Source organism: Acomys minous (assembly GCF_964271855.1).
Source record: "Acomys minous genome assembly, chromosome: 1".
NCBI classification, from domain to species: domain Eukaryota; kingdom Metazoa; phylum Chordata; class Mammalia; order Rodentia; family Muridae; genus Acomys; species Acomys minous.
Window position 1 is genome coordinate 94,600,893 of NC_140483.1, and position 18,398 is coordinate 94,619,290.

Here is an 18,398-nt window from a genome sequence, read left to right on the forward strand (position 1 = left end):
GAGCGGTGGGGTTCCCGTGAGTTAGCTGGTCCCTTCTACACCAATTAACTGCCAAGACAATCTCCAACAGATATGCACACAGGCCGATCTGATCCGGGTAGTTCCTAATTGAGTCTCTCAGCTCACATGACTCCAGACTGTGTCAAGTTGCTAGTTAAAGCTAACCAGAGCAGGCACCATGCTGGGCAACGTGACTGTCTATTGGCCTAAGCATGGTTATTAATTCTCACCTTGTCATTCGTCTTACATCTTAATCAGAGATTTCCCAACATTTCTACAATGCCGATGACCCCCTTCTTGCTTCTGAGACACTCACAGAAATGTCTAATTCTACCTTTCAATGTCATCAGTCTTGGTCTGACATCTCGATCCATCAGGCAGCTTCCTGTTTCATGATGGTAACCTGTCTCAGAGTGTTGCCGTTGCAACATTCACATAGCCAGCTTGTATTTCTCATAGTAAATCAAATACTGCAAATAATATCTTGATATAGACATCTTGGCATATGACAGTTCTACATAAATTCTTTTAATTGCTGTCTACTAAACGCTAAAATGAACTGGCAGTATATGTTGTCATAGACAAATCTAGTATAAAAATTTCAATATGACACTGCATCAACATGTTTAATAGGAAAGAACATTTTTTAAGGATTATGAGATGTTGCTCAGAGGACATTATTTCAGTTAGGTAAGGAGGAGACAATTGAGTGATCTGTAGTACATCATATGTTCAGTTAATTACAATGTATGGTACCCTGAGAGCCACAATATGTTGATAAAAAGCAAGTATATGAGTGGTCCCTCTGTAAAAGAGACAACACACACACACACACACACACACACACACACACACACACAAACACACACACATCAAAGCACCAGGTCACTTGTCATAGTACACAGAATTTTATTTGCCAATTAAAAAAAATCAAACGATTAACCTTTTGGAGAGCAATCCCATGATAATTCCCAATTTCCAAGTCTTTCTGATTCCTGAACGTCTATTTTAGTGCCCTTTCTTATTCCTACCCCCAAAGACTTTTTGTAGATTCAAAAGAGAAACAATGTGAGGAAGGTAGATTGTTGAATAGGCTCAGAGTAAATGGATGTTCAGTCAGAACCACCCAGACACCTAAAAAGGTTGTCAGTTGGAACCATCGAACCAACTCTTTAAGCTCGTATTAGATGCAGCTTAGCTTAACATCTGTGAAAACTGCATGCTTCTTAAGCACTGTGTACCACGCTTAGCACATTTGACAAATCCTAGAGAGTGGCAAGAATTTGGAAACTGTTAATTCAGCACTCAAGAGACAACTGAACCAGCTACAGCTCCTCACTGGGGGGAGGGCGGGGTGTCAGAGGGGACACATGGTCTCCAGCAGAGATCTCAGTTAAGGAGAAGTTGGAACCCAAGCAGGCACTTAGGAGGCTCTCAGTGAATCCTTACTAAATACAGAAAAATCCAGACTCCATCTCACAGCGTTTTCTAGATGAGAAGACTTTTCCCAAGTCTTCCCATATCCTTTGCTGGAGGGACGGAGGGCCCAGGATGAGTGTAAAGAAGTTCAAGACTGGGAGAGCACGAATGTGTTCAGTCTTTCAACTCTTACAAAGGAAAGCATTTAACTAGGGCTGGCTTACAGTTTCAAGGGTTCGACCCACTCTCATCATGGCAGGAAGCATGGCGGCGCTCAGGCAGACACGGTGCTGGCGAAGGAGCCGAGAGCTCTGCATCCTGATTGACAAGCACCAGGAAAAGACGATGACCGCCGAGCCTGGCTTTGGCTTCTGAAACCTCAAAGCTCATCTTCCTCCAACAAAGCCACACTTACTTCAACCTAATCCTTCTCAAGTAGTGACATGCCCTGGCGATCCAGCATTTACGTCTATGAGCCTACAGGGGCCACTCTTATTCAGCCATCACAGATATCCTTAGTTGTTAATTACATAATCAGATAGATGGCACGCAGAGATTCTCTTCCATTATGGAGGTTGATTCTCCGCTCTGCTGAAGGTTTCCTTTCATAGGCAGGAGCTCTTTTGTTTGGTGTGATACCATTTGTCTAATTTTCTCTTTCTTTTTGCCTCTGTTTTGCAAGTCATATTAAATATTATTTCATCTATTTTTAATTGTTTCTGCATCTGATATTAGATAAGGCTTTAATTTCACTCTTTTGCATGTGGGATATTCTGGTTTCCCAACAGAACTTGGTGAAGGACTAGCCTCGTGTGTGTGTGTGTGTGTGTGTGTGTGTGTGTGTGTGTGTGTGTGTGTGTGTGTGAACTCTGTTAAAGATTGGCTGACAATATTTGGAAGAGTTTGCTTCTGAGTGCTCTTTTCTGTTTTGTTGTTTTATGTGTCTGTTTTTATGCCAGTAGCATAATGTTTGGAATACATACCTTACGATTCAATGTGATATACGAAAGCATGATGAGTCAAGCTTTGATCTTGATTGTTTTGGATTGGTGGAGGATCTTTGATTGTTCCACATGAATGTTCCACATTTTTCTTTCTGTTTCCATGAAAATTTCTATTGAAAAAAACAGAGATTTAATAGGTCTTCAGAGTCTCTTGAGTAAATGCATATACTTTTTGGTTGATTGGTTGGTTGGTTGGTTTGGTTGGGTTTTTTTTTCTTTCTTTCTTTCTTTCTTTCTTTCTTTCTTTCTTTCTTTCTTTCTTTCTTTTCAAGACATAGTTTCTCTGTGTAGCCCTGGCTGTCCTGGACTCGCTTTGTAGACCAGGCTGGCCTTCAACTCACAGAGATCCTCCTGCCTCTGTCTCCCGAGTGCTAGGATAAAGGCATACATCACCACGCCCCGTTGAGTATATGCATATTTTAATGATATCTATTTTTGCTCGTTTGTATATCCTTCATGTTTTCTTATCAGCATTTTATAGGTGGAAGTTTTCAGATCTTTCAACTTTTTGGTCAGATGTATTTATAACAATTTTATTCCTTTTAATTTAGAAACTGGATTGTTTCTTTAATTTTTTTTATATTCCTCATTGTTCACATATAGAAATGCAACTGATTTTTATGATGATATTGTAACATGGAACTTTGTTCGATTAATTTACTAGTGCTAATAAGTTTCTGGTGGAATCTTCAGGGAAATACACATATGTATATATGTATGAAATATCCATCTTTAATACAAAAAATGTACCTTCTTTCTTTCTGGTTTGGTTGTCCTTTATTTGCTCCTTTGGACTAGTTATTTAGGAAATGACTTTTCATATCCTTTTGAATATCAAAAGCAGGCATCTTTTCCACTTCCTATGTTGGAGGAAGAACTGTCGGGGGCTGGTCTGGTGCCTTGTGTGTACAAATGCTGAATTACGGGCTCTGAGATCTGATGGCAGTGAGGACAAGTGCATTGTCATGTACTCTGAACAGTGTTGTGTAAACTTTGCTCCCCAATTATCTCTGACTTATTAATTTTTTTTAAAAAGCTGAACTGCTTGTAGCTGGGCAAAAGAGAGATAGGCAGAGTTTCTGTCCTCGAACTTGGGGGGTCTCAGGTAGGGAGCATGAGGTGGTAGAAAAGAAAGACATAGAGAAAAGACATGGCGTGATGGAGCCGACACAGCCCAGACAGGACCAATATTGGCAAGTAACTTGGGGAGCAGAGCTGGGAAGTAGCCAGACTAATCTAAATGATTAGTATAAAGCATATCTGCCCAGTCATTGAGCCTAAAGCTTATTAATAAACCTGATAAGTGTCTATGCCTTTTATTTGGAGAGCTAGAATTGGTGAATAGAGAAGCCCCTTCCCCCAAATAATAAATGGTCTATTACAAACACCTTTCAGCCTTCCACCACTGGATAGGGTACTAAGTATGGGTTTGTCATATGTGGCTTTTGTTATGTTGGGTATATTCCTTATAGAACCAGTTTTTGAAGAGCTTTTATCATGAAATGATGCCCAACTTATTTATGATCTCAGACTTTTCTGCATCATGTAAATTGTATCTTTCATTCTATTGATGTATTGTAGCATATTTATTGATTTGCATATAGAACCCATGCTTGGATGTCTACGGTAATCTCATTTGAGCATCATAGTGTGTTTTTTAGTCCAATTTGTTAGCATGTTTTCAGAATCACTCCATCTGCACTGTTCAGATATGTTTGCTTGTAATTTTCTTCTCTTGTAGCATGGCTTTGACTTTAGGGTAGAACTGGCCTCATAAAACAGTCTTGTAAAAGTTCTGTTCAACTTTGGGGAAGAGTCTAAGAAAGAGAAACATTGGCTTTTCTTGAAATGCTTGATAGAATCCACGGAGAAGCCACAGAGCATGGGGTTTTCATTGCTGGCAGACGCTGATTACGTGTTGCTACTGGTCTGCCTGTATCTATTGGTTTGCTTAGATTTTCCATTTTTTCATATTTTAGTCCTGGGAAATTGCAAGCTCTAAGAAGTTATTCATTTCTTTCTGTCTCCTTTCTCTTTATTTCATATAATACATAGGTTTATGAAATTCATTTATCTTGTAAAAAGGGCTTATTGTTAATTTTTTATTAAAACTTTACTTGTGTTAGTATCTATTTTTGCCTTTATCTTTATTATTTATTTCTTCACTCAACTCTGGATTTAGTTTGCTTCCCTCCCCCACGCTCCAGTGTTTAGATGTGTCAAGTCAGGCTAGTTATCTCAGGTTCTATTTTTTCTTCATACAGTCATTTAGCATATAAACTTGCCTCTCAGAACTAATTTTGCTGTATACCATAGGTTTTTATATGACGTTTCTGGTTTTCTTTGTCTCAAGATGCTTTTTCATTTCCTCGTTGAGCCACTTGTTCAGAGGCGTGTTGTTCCCTTTCCATGTTACCGCGAATTTTCCAATCCTCCTCCTTATTGAATTCTCATTTTATTTTACGATAAATGTAGTGGGATCTTGATACAATTCCAGTCTTCTTAAGTAAACTTAGTGAGACTTATGGCTCAACACGCGCTCTATGCCGGAGAACATGTATACTTGGGAAGAGTAGGTAGCCTCCTGCTGTTGACTGCAACATTCTGTATATGTGGGAAGAATAGGTAGCCGGCTGCCATTGCATGTAATGGAGCCATGTAGTCTGCTGTTGTTGAATGTAAAACTCTGTATATATGTGCTGCTCTCTAACATTGCTCACACCTGCTGCATTTTTGCTGCCTGACTGTTGTTCTAACAGCTAGATAAAAGCTTCCTATCTTTATCTTCAACTTTTCAGAAGTCTCAAAGATTTTAATCTTCTAACAGGAGAGTAGCTGAGAGGATGAAGACACAATGTGAAGTAAAGAGGCACCTGACAGAAGCCTGGGGAATGTGCTTCACCACCACACACGTGGTTGGCTCTGTGCCTCTGTCCCTATGCTACAAAACTGGCAGCGTTCTAAGTGGTGACTTTGTAGAGCCTAGAATGAAGACAAAGAATAGGCTAAAGCCGGCCCGTTGTTGACATGTCACTGTGAGCACACAGTGCTCTGATATCCAGAGGTCTCTCACAACCACCATGTAATCTGTATCACTCTACCCAATAGGCATATCTTACTCTCTATTAGTCCTGTTCAGGCAGGCCGTGTCTTCCCAGTCCCTAGCACAAAGCCATGCACATAATAAACACGCAAGTACAACAAACAAGAAAGACTCTCTAAATTTCATCTATATAATAGAGAACCAGGGTAACCAATGGGGCATCTTCAAATTCCAGCAAGTCAAGATTTCAGAAATAAAGGACGCCTTGTTTCCTCCCCCAAACACCCACTTGCAAAAGCCTTGGTTTTTCTCTGAATTTTCTCTCCACAACAAACACTTTTGTTCATGATTATACACTTTGACGGCATTGCAAGAACCGCTTCAGGTTTTAGGATACTGATGCTATAGGTCCACATGGGCAAGAAATTAAATATTAAGATGCCTTGTCTTGTCTCTGAGCGATGACTCCCATCTCCATCCACTGTTGGTGCTGATGTGGGCAAGAACACCTGCTGTTCAGAGACCATCTGAAGTTACTTCCAACAAGTAATTGCTTTGAGAATGAACCTTATAATTAAACAGTAATTGAAGTTTCCTGTGGTTTTACGCCCCGGGTCTTACCTAGTGTCTAAGGAGATGAACTACATGGCTTAAAAGGCAGAATGGGATTCACTGTTTCTGCAAATGAGTGGAGGCCTTTGCCTGACAGCCTTGCTTTTGTCAGAGCCAGGCTGGATTTCCAGCACTGTAGTTTACATATCTTCCCTATACTGACATCAGCCCGGCCCCCCAAGAAGTGCCTACTAGAGAACTGAGGAAGATTAGAGTTGAAATGGGGCTCAGCTAGTTCCTCACCCAAAGATTTTGTCCATCTGGGTCAGGTGGTAGATTAGACGCCTCACCAGTGAAACTCAGAGAAAGAAAACAGTGGTGACAACACAAGGATTGCAGAGTGTGCTTTAACGAGAGAAGCACACTCTGCCACACAGGAAGGGGAAGAATTGAAACATTTCACTGGGACGGAAGTTTCCGACTGTTGTGAAGATTGGCGATCTTTTTATCTTTGTGAGTTCTTGGCTGCATACCTGCCACCCACAGAGCCAGAGGAAAGGATTGGCGCTCCTGCAACTGGAGTTAAAGATAGTTGGGAGCCACCATGCGGGTGCTGGAAACTGGACCTAGGTCCTCCACAAGAGCAACAACTTCTTTTAGCTGCTGAGCCATCTCTCCATCACCATGATGTGATATTTTTTTTAAACTAATGTATTTTTAGTATATATTTTCCTCTTGCCTACCAAAAAGTGCCCACTGATCCAATAGTGGAATGACTGCTATGGGTGAAGCCAATCACATTATGAAAGTAAAAGGGGAGACGTTGGAAAGAAGAAGGGAGAGAGAGGAAGAAAGAGAGTGCTTGAAGAGTGTGATGCGGTGAACAGGTTCAAAATAATCAGATACCCATGTGAAAATATCATAATGAAACTCACTATGATGTATAATGAATTTGAGCTAATTAAAAAAAATAACTTTAGAAGAAGTAGAATCCCAGGAAGGTAGAGTGACTTCACGAGGGTCACAGGCAGACAAGGAGATCACCAAAGGATTTACCACTCCCTCAGAGGGACCATAGCCAGGCCCACAGCTCTGGTGGGAGCCTTCTACCCCATCTGAGGTCAGGTCAGCTCCCCCAAAACCAGAAGCCAGGCCACCATCCAGAACCCCAGAGAACCCCTGGCGAGATCAGAACTCCAGCCCCCAACTTGGGCAGAAACCACTGTTCAAACAGAGGCCTTCCAGGCCATCAGAAGTCCAGCATCCAACTCCAGCAAAGACCCTCTACTCAGCCACAGGCCATTCCAGCCAGAAGAGCAGAGAAGAAACAGAAACCAAGGAAGAAACCACCTATCCAACAAAGGCAAGCCCAGAAGTCAGCATCCAGACCTATAATCACTCCAGACCCAGATGCCTACGTGAGCACACAATCAACACCAGCCAGGGCCATAGGTCACCACCAGAGCTCAGCTATCCTACTACAGCCTAAGCATAGAGGAATAACCCCAAAACCAACTTTATGAGGACAATAGAGGTCCTTAAAAAGAAAATAAATAAATCTCTCAAAGAAATTGAGGAAAAGACAAACAAAAAATTGAAGGAAATGAGTAAGTTCCTAGGTAAACCAAGGAAAAGACAATCAAGAAGTTGGAGGAAATCAATAAATCCCTTAAAGAATGCCATGAAAGCTAAGAAAAAGCAGTCAAAGGAAATAAATAAAACTCTCCAAGTCCTGAACATGGAAATGAAAACAATAAAAGAGACACAAACAGGTAATTCTGAAAAGGAAAAATCTGGGTAAGCAAATAGAAACTACAGACACAAGCATACCAACAGAATACAAGAGACAGAAGAGAGAATCTCGGGCACTGATGATAAGATACAAGAAATAAATACATCAGTCAAAGAAAATGTTAAATATAAAAAAAGTCCTGACACAAAACATCCAGGAAATCTGAGACACTACAAACATACCAAACCCAAGAATAATAGGAATAGAAAAAAAAAAGAAGATTCCCAACTCAAAGGCCCAGAACATATTTTTAACAAAATCATAGAAGAAAGCTTTCCTAACCTAAAGAAGACCATGCCTACAAAGGTACAAGAAGGTTAAAGAACACCAAATAGATGGACCAGAAATGAAAATCCCTTCAACACATAATAATTAAAACACTAAACACACAGAACAAATAAAAAGTATTAAAAGCTTCAAGAGAAGAAAAAGCCATATAACATATACTAAAATTATACCTGACTTGCTAATGGAGATTTTAAAAGCCAGAAGAAACTAGACAGATATGCTGCAGACTCTAGAAGACCACACATGCCAACCCAGACTACTATACCCAGCAAAACTTTCAATCACCATAAGTAGAGAAAACAAGGTATTTTATGATATAGTCAAATTTAAACAATATCAATCCATAAGCCAGCCTTTGAGAAGATACTAGAAGGAAAACCCCAACCCTACATAGCTAACTACACCCACAAAAACACAAGCAATAAATAATCTCACACCAAAAAGACCCAAAGAAGGGAAACACACACACACACACACACACACACACACACACACACACACACACACACACACACACAACCCCCAGGAACAACTACAAAAACAATCAGAAACTAACAATCATTGATCATTAAAATCTCTCAATAGCAATATCAACAGACACAATTCTCCAATAAAAAAAAAACACAGACTAAGAGAATGGATGCAAAAAGCTGGATTCACCCTTCTGCTGCACACAAGAAACATACCTCAACATCAGACATAGACATTATCTCAGAGTAAAATGTTGGAAAATAATTTTCAAGTAAATGGACCCAAGAAGCAAGCTGGTGTAGCTATTCAATATCTAATAAAACAGACTTCAAACCAATTTTAATTAAAAGAGATGAAAAAAGGCACGACATACTCATCAAAGGAAAAAAATACACCAATATGGCATCTCAGTTCTGTTATTTCTTTATTAAAAACTTAAATCCCAAACATTCACTTTTACCAATGAAGACTCAGGAGCCAGATGCTGGGGCGAAAGCCTGCTTGCTCAGAGAGGCAGAGAAAGCATCCAGCTGACCTGCCCACTCAGATGAAGTTCCAGAAGAAAAAAAGCCCCTCCCCTTCTCCACACTGTCTTAAAAACCCTTCAAACTGAACATCCCTCCTTTCTCTGAACATCCCTCTGACTTCCTCTCAGTCTCTATAGATTTTCCCGTGTTCATTTCCTGTCAACTGGTTGCTTGCTCTGCCTCTTGACCTACGGTTAATTTATTTAATTTTGTCTACAGAAAGGCCTTGGATTAAGGTGTGTGCCAGGACTGAGCTACACCAGGACCAGTTGTTTATAATAAACAGAAAATTCTTGGATTAAAAGTGTGTGCTAGGGCTGAGCCACACAATACCTAGAAACAAGTTTTTCCAGCACACAATTTCAGAGTGCATAATGTGGTCAAATATCCTGCCACACAATTCTGAATATATAGGACTCAAATGCAAGGCAATCCACATTTGTATAAGAGACATTACTAAAGCTGAAATGACACATTGACCCTCACACATTGATATCCAGACAAAGAAATAACAGAGCTAACAGATGTTATGAATCTAATGGACATAACAGATATTTACAGAACATTTCACCCAAACACAAAGGAATTATACCATATTCTCAGCATCTCAAAGAACACTCTCCAAAACTGACCACATACTCAGTCACAAAGCAAATCTCTACAGATGCAAGAAAATTGAAATAACCCTCTGCGTCCTATCAGACCACCATGGATTAAAGCTGGATTTCCACAGAAACATAAACAATAGAAACCCTACAAACTCATGGAAACTGAACAACTCTATCCTGAATGACTGCTGAGTCAAGGCAGAAATAAAGGAAGAAATTAAAGGCTTCCTAGAATTCAATGAAAATGAACACACAACATATCCCAATTTATGGGACACAATGAAAGCTGTGATAAAAGGCAAGTTCATGGCACCAAATGACTTCATAAAAAAATTGAAGAGCTCTCATACTAGCAACTTAATAGCACATCTGAAAGCTCTAGCACAAAATGAATCAAATACACACAGAGGAGCAGATGGCAGGAAATAATCAAACTGAGGGCTAAAATAAGTAAAATAGAAACAAAGAGAACAATAGAAAAAAATCAATGAAATAAAGAGTTGGTTCGTTGAGAAAATCAACAAGATAGATAAACCCTTAATCCAAACTAACCAAAAGATGGAGAGAGAATGTACAAATTAACAAAATCAGAAATGAAAGGGGGGATGAAACAACAGATATCAAAGAAATCCAGAGAATCATTAGGTCATACTTCAAAAACCTGTAGTCCACACAATTGGAAAATCTAAAAGAAAGGAATAAATCTATTGATAGATACTAGTTACCAAAGTTTAATCAAGATCAGATAATTTAAATATACCTATAACCTCTAGTGAAATAGAAATGGCCATTAAAAGACTCCCCCAAAAGCCAGGGCCAGACAGTGTTAGCAAAAATTATTCCACAAAATAGAAACAGAAGGAACATTGCCAAATTCATTTTATGAGGCTACAATCACCTTGATACCCAAACTACACAAAGATTCAACAAAGAAAGATAATTACAGACCAATTTCCCTCATGAATATACATGCTAAAATACTTGCAAACCAAATCCAAGGACACAACAAAAAGATCACCCACCATGATCAAGTAGTCTTCATCCTTGAGATGTAGGGATTGTTCAATATACAAAAATCAGTCAATATAATCTATGAAACTGAAAGGGAAAAAAACCCAAGATCATCTCATGAGACACTGGAAGAGCCTTTGATAAAATCCAACACCCCTTCATGATAAAAGTCTTGAAGAGATCAGGGATGCAAGGGACACAACTGAACATAATAAAGGCAATTTACAGCAAGCTGATAGTCAACATCAAATTAAATGGAGAGAAACTCAAAGCAATTCCACTAAAATCAGGAATGAGCCCCAAGGCTGTTCACTCTCTCCATCTCTGCTCAATACAGCACTTGAAGTTCTAGCTAGAGCAATAAGACAACTACAGGAGTCCAACAGGATTCAAATTGGAAAGAGAAAAGTCAAAGTATCACTATTTGCAGATAATATGATAGTATACCTAAGTGACCTCCAAAAATTTACCAGGGAACTCCTACAGCAGATAAACATCTTCAGCTAAGTGGCTAGATACCAGACTAACTTAAAAAAAAAATCAGTAGCCCTCCTATATCCCAAACAATAAACAGACTGAAAAAGAAGTCAGGGAAACAACATCCTTCACAATAACCACAAATAATGTTAAATATCTTGGGGTAACTCTGACCAAGCAAGTGAATGACCTGTATGATAAAATCTTCAAGTCTTTAAAGAAGAAAATAGGACAAGGAGGAGGAGGAGGAGGAGGAGGAGGAGGAGGAGGAGGGAGGAGGAAAGATCTCCCATGCTCATGGACTGGTAGGATCAACATAAAAAAAAAAAAGATGCCTTACCAAAAGCAATCTACATATTCAAATGCAATACCCACCAAGATTCCAACGCAATACTTTACAGAACTTGACAAAACAATATTCAACTTCATATGGAAAAACAAGAAAAACCCAGGATAGCTAAAATAATCCTCTATAATAACAGAACATCTGAGGGTACCACCATTCCTAGTCCAAGCTATACTACAGAGCTATAGTAAATTTTAAAACACATGGTATTGGCATAAAAACAGACAAGTTGATCAATGGAATTAAACTGAAGACCCAGACATAAATCCACACACTTATAGATTCCTGGTTTTTGATAAGGAATCCAGAAATATACAAGGGAAAAATAAAGCATCAACAACCGTTGCTGGTCTAACTTAATGTCTGCATTAGCAGAGTGTAAATAGATTCCTATCCATCACCCTCTACAAAACTCAAGTCTAAGTGGATCAAAGACCTAAACATAGAACCAGAAACACTGAATCTGATAGAAGAGAAAATAGGGGTTTTCTTGAACACATTGACACAGGAGCCAACTTCCTGAACAGAACACCAGCAGTACAAGGTACTAAGACCAACAGGTAATAAATGGGACCTCATAAAACTAAAAAGCTTCTGTAAGGCAAAGGACAAAATGGCCACCTACCAACTGGCAAATCATCTTCACCAACTCCACCTCTGACAGAGGCCTAATATCCAAAATATATAAAGAACTTAAGAAACTAGACAGCAACAAACTAAAAAATCCAATTAAATATGGGGTACAGCTAAACAGAGAATTCTTAACAGAGGAATCTCAAATGGCCCAGAAGCACTTAAAGAATGTTCAACATTGTTAGCCATCAGGGCAGTGCAAATCAAAACTATTTTGAGATTTCATCTTACACCTGTCAGAATGGCTAAGATTAAAAAAAAGCACACACACAAGTAACAGTTCATGCTGGCGCAGATATGGAGTAAGGGAAACACTTCTCCATTGCTGGTGGGAGTGCAAACTTGTACAGCCACTTAAGAGATCAATACTGTGGTTTCTCAAAAAATTGGGACTAGTTCTACCTCAGGACCCAGCTATACCACTCCTGGGCATATATCCAAAAGATGCTCCACCATACCACAAGCACATAGCTGTATTCATAATAGCCAGAAACTGGAAATAACCTAAATGTTCATCAACTGAAGAATGGATAAAAATAAATAATGTGGTATGTTTACACAATGGAGTATTGTTCAGCTGTTTAAAAAAAATGACATCATGAAATTTGCAGACAAATGGATTGAACTCGGAAAAAATCATTGTGAGTGAGGGAACACAGGCCCAGAAAGACAAACATAGTACGTACTCACTATTAGCTATAAAGTAAAGGAGAATCATGCTACGATCCATAGACCCAGAGAGACGAAGTAACTAGGAGGGCTTAAGTGGAGACGCAAGGATCTATCTCCCTGGGAGAAATAGAATAGATTTCACCAGTAAACTTGGGGTGAGTGGGATTGGGACCACGAGGGACCAGGTGGGTGTGGAGGAGGAAGAGAAAACGAGAAGAGACAATTGCAATTAGGGGCATTTCTGGGGTGAGGTTGAAACTTAGCACAAATGGAAACGCAGTGAAATGTATGCAGGTGATACCAGCGAAGACGGGAAACTGCAGTCTGGATGTAATATATGAGAAAAGAATAAGTTAAAGGGGGTGTTGGCGGGAGAGGGGGAACTCCTTCAGAGCCCCAACTATGTGGTTTCTGTGGCGTAAATGGAGCTCCTCGGGAAAGAGCAGCGTGCAGACAGGCTTCTCGTTTTTTATTCTGTTGTTTATCCTGTTTGTCGTTTATAGCCCTGCGTATTAAGTGTCTGCTGCCCTTCTGGGCACAGAACTGAAGGAGGAAGAACGGAGAAAAGGCTGAGGGCTAATGTGAGGTGCCGGCTCTGTGGCCATTTGGATCAGGGTAGTGGTGTTTTTTCTGGCGTCTTCAAATGCATAGACACCTGCTTATGTTGGACAAAGAGATGCGTATGGGCTACCGAGGAGCCTGGGGCCCCAAGTCTGTTAGTGTGTTTCCCAGACTCATCGCTGCTCTGGTTGGCTGACGTGAGAAGCCAGGGGAGCCACCTTGGCTCTTCTCTGAAGCCAGGGTGCTCTAAGCCATCCTTCATCAGCCTGCAGACACACTTGCTTCCAAGCACCCCTCCCAGCTTGGCGTTCTTGGGGCCTCATCCTATCCTGCCTGACTTTATGAAAAGACTCCAGGCCTCCAGACTTATACCCTCTAATCTGCTGGCACCATCTGCCAAAAACAAACAAACAAAACAAAACAAGACAAAACGTGAACACGTATTAATCTCTACCTAAAACCCTCCCACTGTTCTTTGCAGCTTAGTGGGTAAAGCCAAAAGTCCTCAGCTGCACAAACAGGTCTTTGATGGTCTTTGGCTCCTGCCTTTCGCGTTGAGAGCGCACTAGGATCTTACAGTATGAGAAGGGAAGAGTATGCATTTCAGTGTGTTTTGAGCAGGAACCACGCACCAAAGCCTTGTGCTAGGAACTTTACACTCCTGTAATAGTCACAGCGTTTGCTCAGACATCTGGTGTTAATAGTCTCCACACTGATGCTCGGAGAAGCGACGTCACTCACTCCAGTGCATGTGGCCAGATTAGGTGGAGAAGGCCTGAATGCCAAAATTCTTTGCCCCGCAAGTCAGAGACTTCGCGTGAAAGAACGTACTTTTTACCTTCCTCTACCTTAAATGGGCCAGGTGAAGGATTGCAGCCACATCCAATCTTCCCTTGGGCACAGAGAAACGTAGACACTTCCGTGACCCTGGACTGAGACTACCACTGGACTGTCACTAAGACAGAAGACTCCTGTCTCCCTGTCCCCAGGCACCTGTTGGGCCTGACCCTCCAAACCACGGCCTCTCCTGTGGGCTACCTGGATGACTGTGAATGGTCATCAGAGCCAGGAGTCCTTCTTCCTTGGCCCAGTCCTTGCGGATGGAACCACTACTGTGGGGCTGACTTTTTAAGGCCAAGTGCGCAGCTGGGAGAGCAGCGGAAGAGACTCAGGTGACTTCTAGGCACCTGGAGGTCCGTCCTTCCTGCTCCTACAGCCTGGGCATTATGCCTGGTCGCCTATGTCAAGCGGGAGCACCTTGAGCCTAGTGGAGCTGCCAGGGATGGGGGTGGGGCAGGGGGTGCCCCCCAGCTCTCTGAACGATTCCCCATCGTTATCTCCTGCTGGCCCAGGAGCCTTCAGAATCTGAATTTGGAGCCCAGACTTGGACGGCGCACCGGCTGCCCCGTGGGCGAGACGATCTGGACTCCCGCTTAACAGCAGCGGCACGGACACAGGTCTAAGCCATCCGCCCGGCGCACTGGGACCAGAGCCCCCAGCAGCAGCTCATCGCGGCGGCAAGGCTTTGACCCCCCTCGCGCCCCCGCGCGTCCATCACCATTCCCAACGCGGTGCAAGTGATGTAAGGCGGCCAGGCTCGCGCGCTTTCCTCCTACCGGGACAGAGCTCTCCCTCCCCGCCGGCATCGCCGCGCGCCTACTCGGATCCGCTGCGCCCAGGCTCCAGCTTACGGAGCCCTGGTGACCCACACGCAGAAGCTGGGAAAGACCCTCCTCACCTGTCCTACCTCGCTCCTCCCCTGCCCCACCTCCTGCGTGCACTGTGAGGAAATCCAGGCTTGGCTCTCCGAACCGAGGGATTGAACCGAGGGACAGCGCACAGCAAGGTTTCTAGAGACAGTCTGAGTCTCTCATTCACCGGAGGTGGCAGGAGCCTTCAGGTAACTCCGCGACCCTACTTGGCACATGTTGGTATGAGATAGACAGGGTTGCAGTAGTGATGGGGAAGAGAGGGAGGGAGGGGACATGGAGGGAGGGATTGGAGGGAGAGAGAGAGAGAGAGAGAGAGAGAGAGAGAGAGAGAGAGAGAGAGAGAGAGAGAGAAGAGAGATAGCAAGAAAGAGTTGGTGGGTGGGAAGTTGAATAGGATTTTTTTAAACCCCTGTGGTTTTACCTCCTACAGGAAAAAAAGGGGGTGCTCCCTGGTGGCTATCAAGCAGCCCCTAAACTGGATGGAGTGAAAGATGCGGCCTGATGACATAAATCCGAGGACTGGGCTGGTGGTAGCCCTGGTCAGTGTTTTTCTGGTCTTTGGCTTCATGTTCACCGTCTCTGGCATGAAGGGTGAAACTCTGGGGAACATCCCTCTGCTGGCCATCGGGCCAGCTATCTGCCTACCGGGCATCGCAGCCATTGCTCTGGCCAGGAAAACCGAAGGGTGCACCAAGTGGCCAGAGAACGAGCTGCTCTGGGTCCGCAAGTTGCCCTGCTTTCGAAAGCCCAAAGACAAGGAAGTGATGGAACTGCTGAGGACCCCTTCAGACCTGGAGTCCGGCAAGGGGAGCTCAGACGAACTGGCTAAGAAGGCAGGCCTCAGAAGCCAGCCGCTCCCACAGGGACCAGGTGAGGTGCCTGTGACCAGCTCCACTACCACCCCCACTCCCACAGAGGAAGGAGAATGCCAGAGTCTAGTCCAGAGTGGGCGTCAGGAGGAGACGTCTAGATACCTGGATGGCTACTACCCCTCGGCCAGTTCCCTTGCCTACAGTGCCTTGGACGCCAAGTGCTCAGCCTGGGACAGATCTGACCGCCCTGAGCCCGAGGACAGCATCTTCTTTGTGCCCCAGGACAGTATCATCGTCTGTTCCTACAAGCAAAACAGCCCCTATGACAGATATTGTTGCTACATCAACCAGAGCCAAGGAAGGTGGGACCACGAGACAATAGTCTGATCTGTTCCATACAAGGGTCCCATGTTGACAGACACATTGCTGCACTCAGCTCCCGATGGAAAAAAAATCTCCTCTCCAACAGCCTTCACGCTATTAGAAACTGGCATGGTATGTGTTGGGGGTGCAGACCGCTGGTGCCTGATACTCGTGTAAATAGGCATGTTGGGGACGTAGCTTAGGGAAGTGTTGAGAATTAAGGACAGTTGGATGGGGCAGTAACAGTAAAGAAAGTTCCATTTGCCTCTGAACAAATTAAACGATGTTGGATACTTTGTAAAAAAACAGCTCAAAATGTTCTGGACAGTACCTGCTGCCAGTCAGGTGAGTCTAGAGCTAGCTTCGGATGCCAGGTATCAAATGATGTGGGAGCTATCCACACAGAATCCGGCTGCTCTGTGTGTAAAGAACGTGAGGGGAAATTGTGAGTCCCTTTATATGAAATTCTTTTTGCCTGTTGATAGCTTTTCACACATGGTAATTGTTGAAAGACATAAAAATCAAGATAGAATAGGTAAACCCTCCTTGTATGAGATGGGGTTTAGAGTAAGGGGAATTAAAAAATAGTTGGAATGTATAATTGAGCCCTGGCCTCTGACAAGATCATGGTTTCAAATAAAGTGTTGGCTATGTCATGTGAAATGTTAATATTTTGGATGTTTGTGTTACTTCTTAAACTCTTGAGCTGCTGGGACTTTATCTGAAGTTTTTAAAGATTTATTAACACTAATGTGTTTTCTTACCAGGTACAAAATGACTTGATGTAATATTTTAATAGATTAGAATTTCTTTTTAATCAAATTCTTTAAAAAACAAATTTTACATATATATGTAAGTGTCTTCAACATTTCTGGGTGGCAGATACTAGGGATTATTATATGCCTTTTAAAGTATGCAACTACAAAGCCAATCAATTAGTCCTGAACATTATGAAAATCTGAATGGCATGCAATGGTTAAGCCTTTGGAAATGCTGTTGTTTGTACATTTGTTCAACAGAACCCTCCCCTCCCCCACCAACAATGATTGAAAATGCCAATGAAACAAGAGTTAATTTATAAGATTTAATTGAAGCCCTTATTTTATTAAGTTCACTGGGTCAGTGAAATTTACATGATTTAAAAAAAAATCTCATTATTTCCCACCTTTTTTTGTGGCTGAGGGAAGAAACATCCTACCATTCAGTTCCCATTTGTCTTGCTTAATTGCAACAGATACAAAGAACAACCAGCTGAAATGCCATTTGATCCTTCTTGTAGCACAGTTGCATTATATATACATACATATATATGTATGTATATGGCAACAGATTTAGGATTGAGAATTAGAATTATTTTATACCCTTCAGTGAATTTTAATTCTAATTATTATATCAAATAGTTTTAGTTACTTTTTCCCAAAAGGTGAATTGAGGACAAAAAAAAAAAGTTGGGGGGAGGGGCTTATCTCTTTTATGTATTTTAAGTCCAATTCTGTGCTTCTTAGATGTAGCAACTGTCTTGTCTTAAGAATTGTGTTCTTAAAAAAAAAAAAAAAAGAATTGTGTTCTTAACTATCATAAGGTTTGGGTTGTGTTTAAGATAAAAAAAAAAAAAAAAGAAGCCATCTTTTTAGCCAGGCCTCCATGTCAGAAGATGAAATGTGTGATCTTGGGCAAACTTCGTCTTCCAACCCCTCAGTGTTCCTCCTGTGTGGAAGAAGAGTAGGGGAAAGACTGCTTTACACTAACTTGTTTCTGTCATTGACTGCCAGGTGGGGCATTCTGAAATATCCTGTCAAAGAAACCGTGTGTTGCAGGAAGTAGGCTACAACACAATGCACGCCCGTGTTATGCAACCCATGATCAAAGTCATGCACGGTGGGTCAAATTGCCCCTGCTCAAAAGAATTTTGTAGGTGTGTGAAGGCAGGTGTATTTCATTGCTACAATACTACTTATGAGACACCAACTTATTCCTGGGCATAAAACTGAAACTACCAAGTGTTAAGTTTTTTGAGGAATGAAGTTTTTAGATGTTGGTGAAGCCCAAAGTGACCTAACACGCAGCTTTGCATTCTGTGTAACTGACTTTAGATCTGAGGTGGTGG

At 41.9% G+C, this 18,398-nt stretch overlaps 1 protein-coding gene across 1 annotated transcript; it reads left to right on the forward strand.

Annotated features, from left to right (window-relative positions):
- The first annotated feature begins 14,792 nt into the window (after positions 1-14,792).
- Positions 14,793-17,838, forward strand: TMEM215 (transmembrane protein 215). The gene is made up of 2 exons (XM_084795635.1): positions 14,793-15,304; positions 15,547-17,838. The coding sequence occupies exon 2, from the start codon at positions 15,608-15,610 to the stop codon at positions 16,313-16,315; it is 708 nt and encodes a 235-aa protein (XP_084651761.1). The 5' UTR covers positions 14,793-15,304; positions 15,547-15,607; the 3' UTR covers positions 16,316-17,838.
- Positions 17,839-18,398: the final 560 nt, after the last annotated feature.

Coding starts and splice junctions, on each gene's coding strand:
- TMEM215 (XM_084795635.1), top strand. CDS start 15,608: ATGCGGCCTGATGACATAAATCCGAGGACTGGGCTGGTGGTAGCCCTG.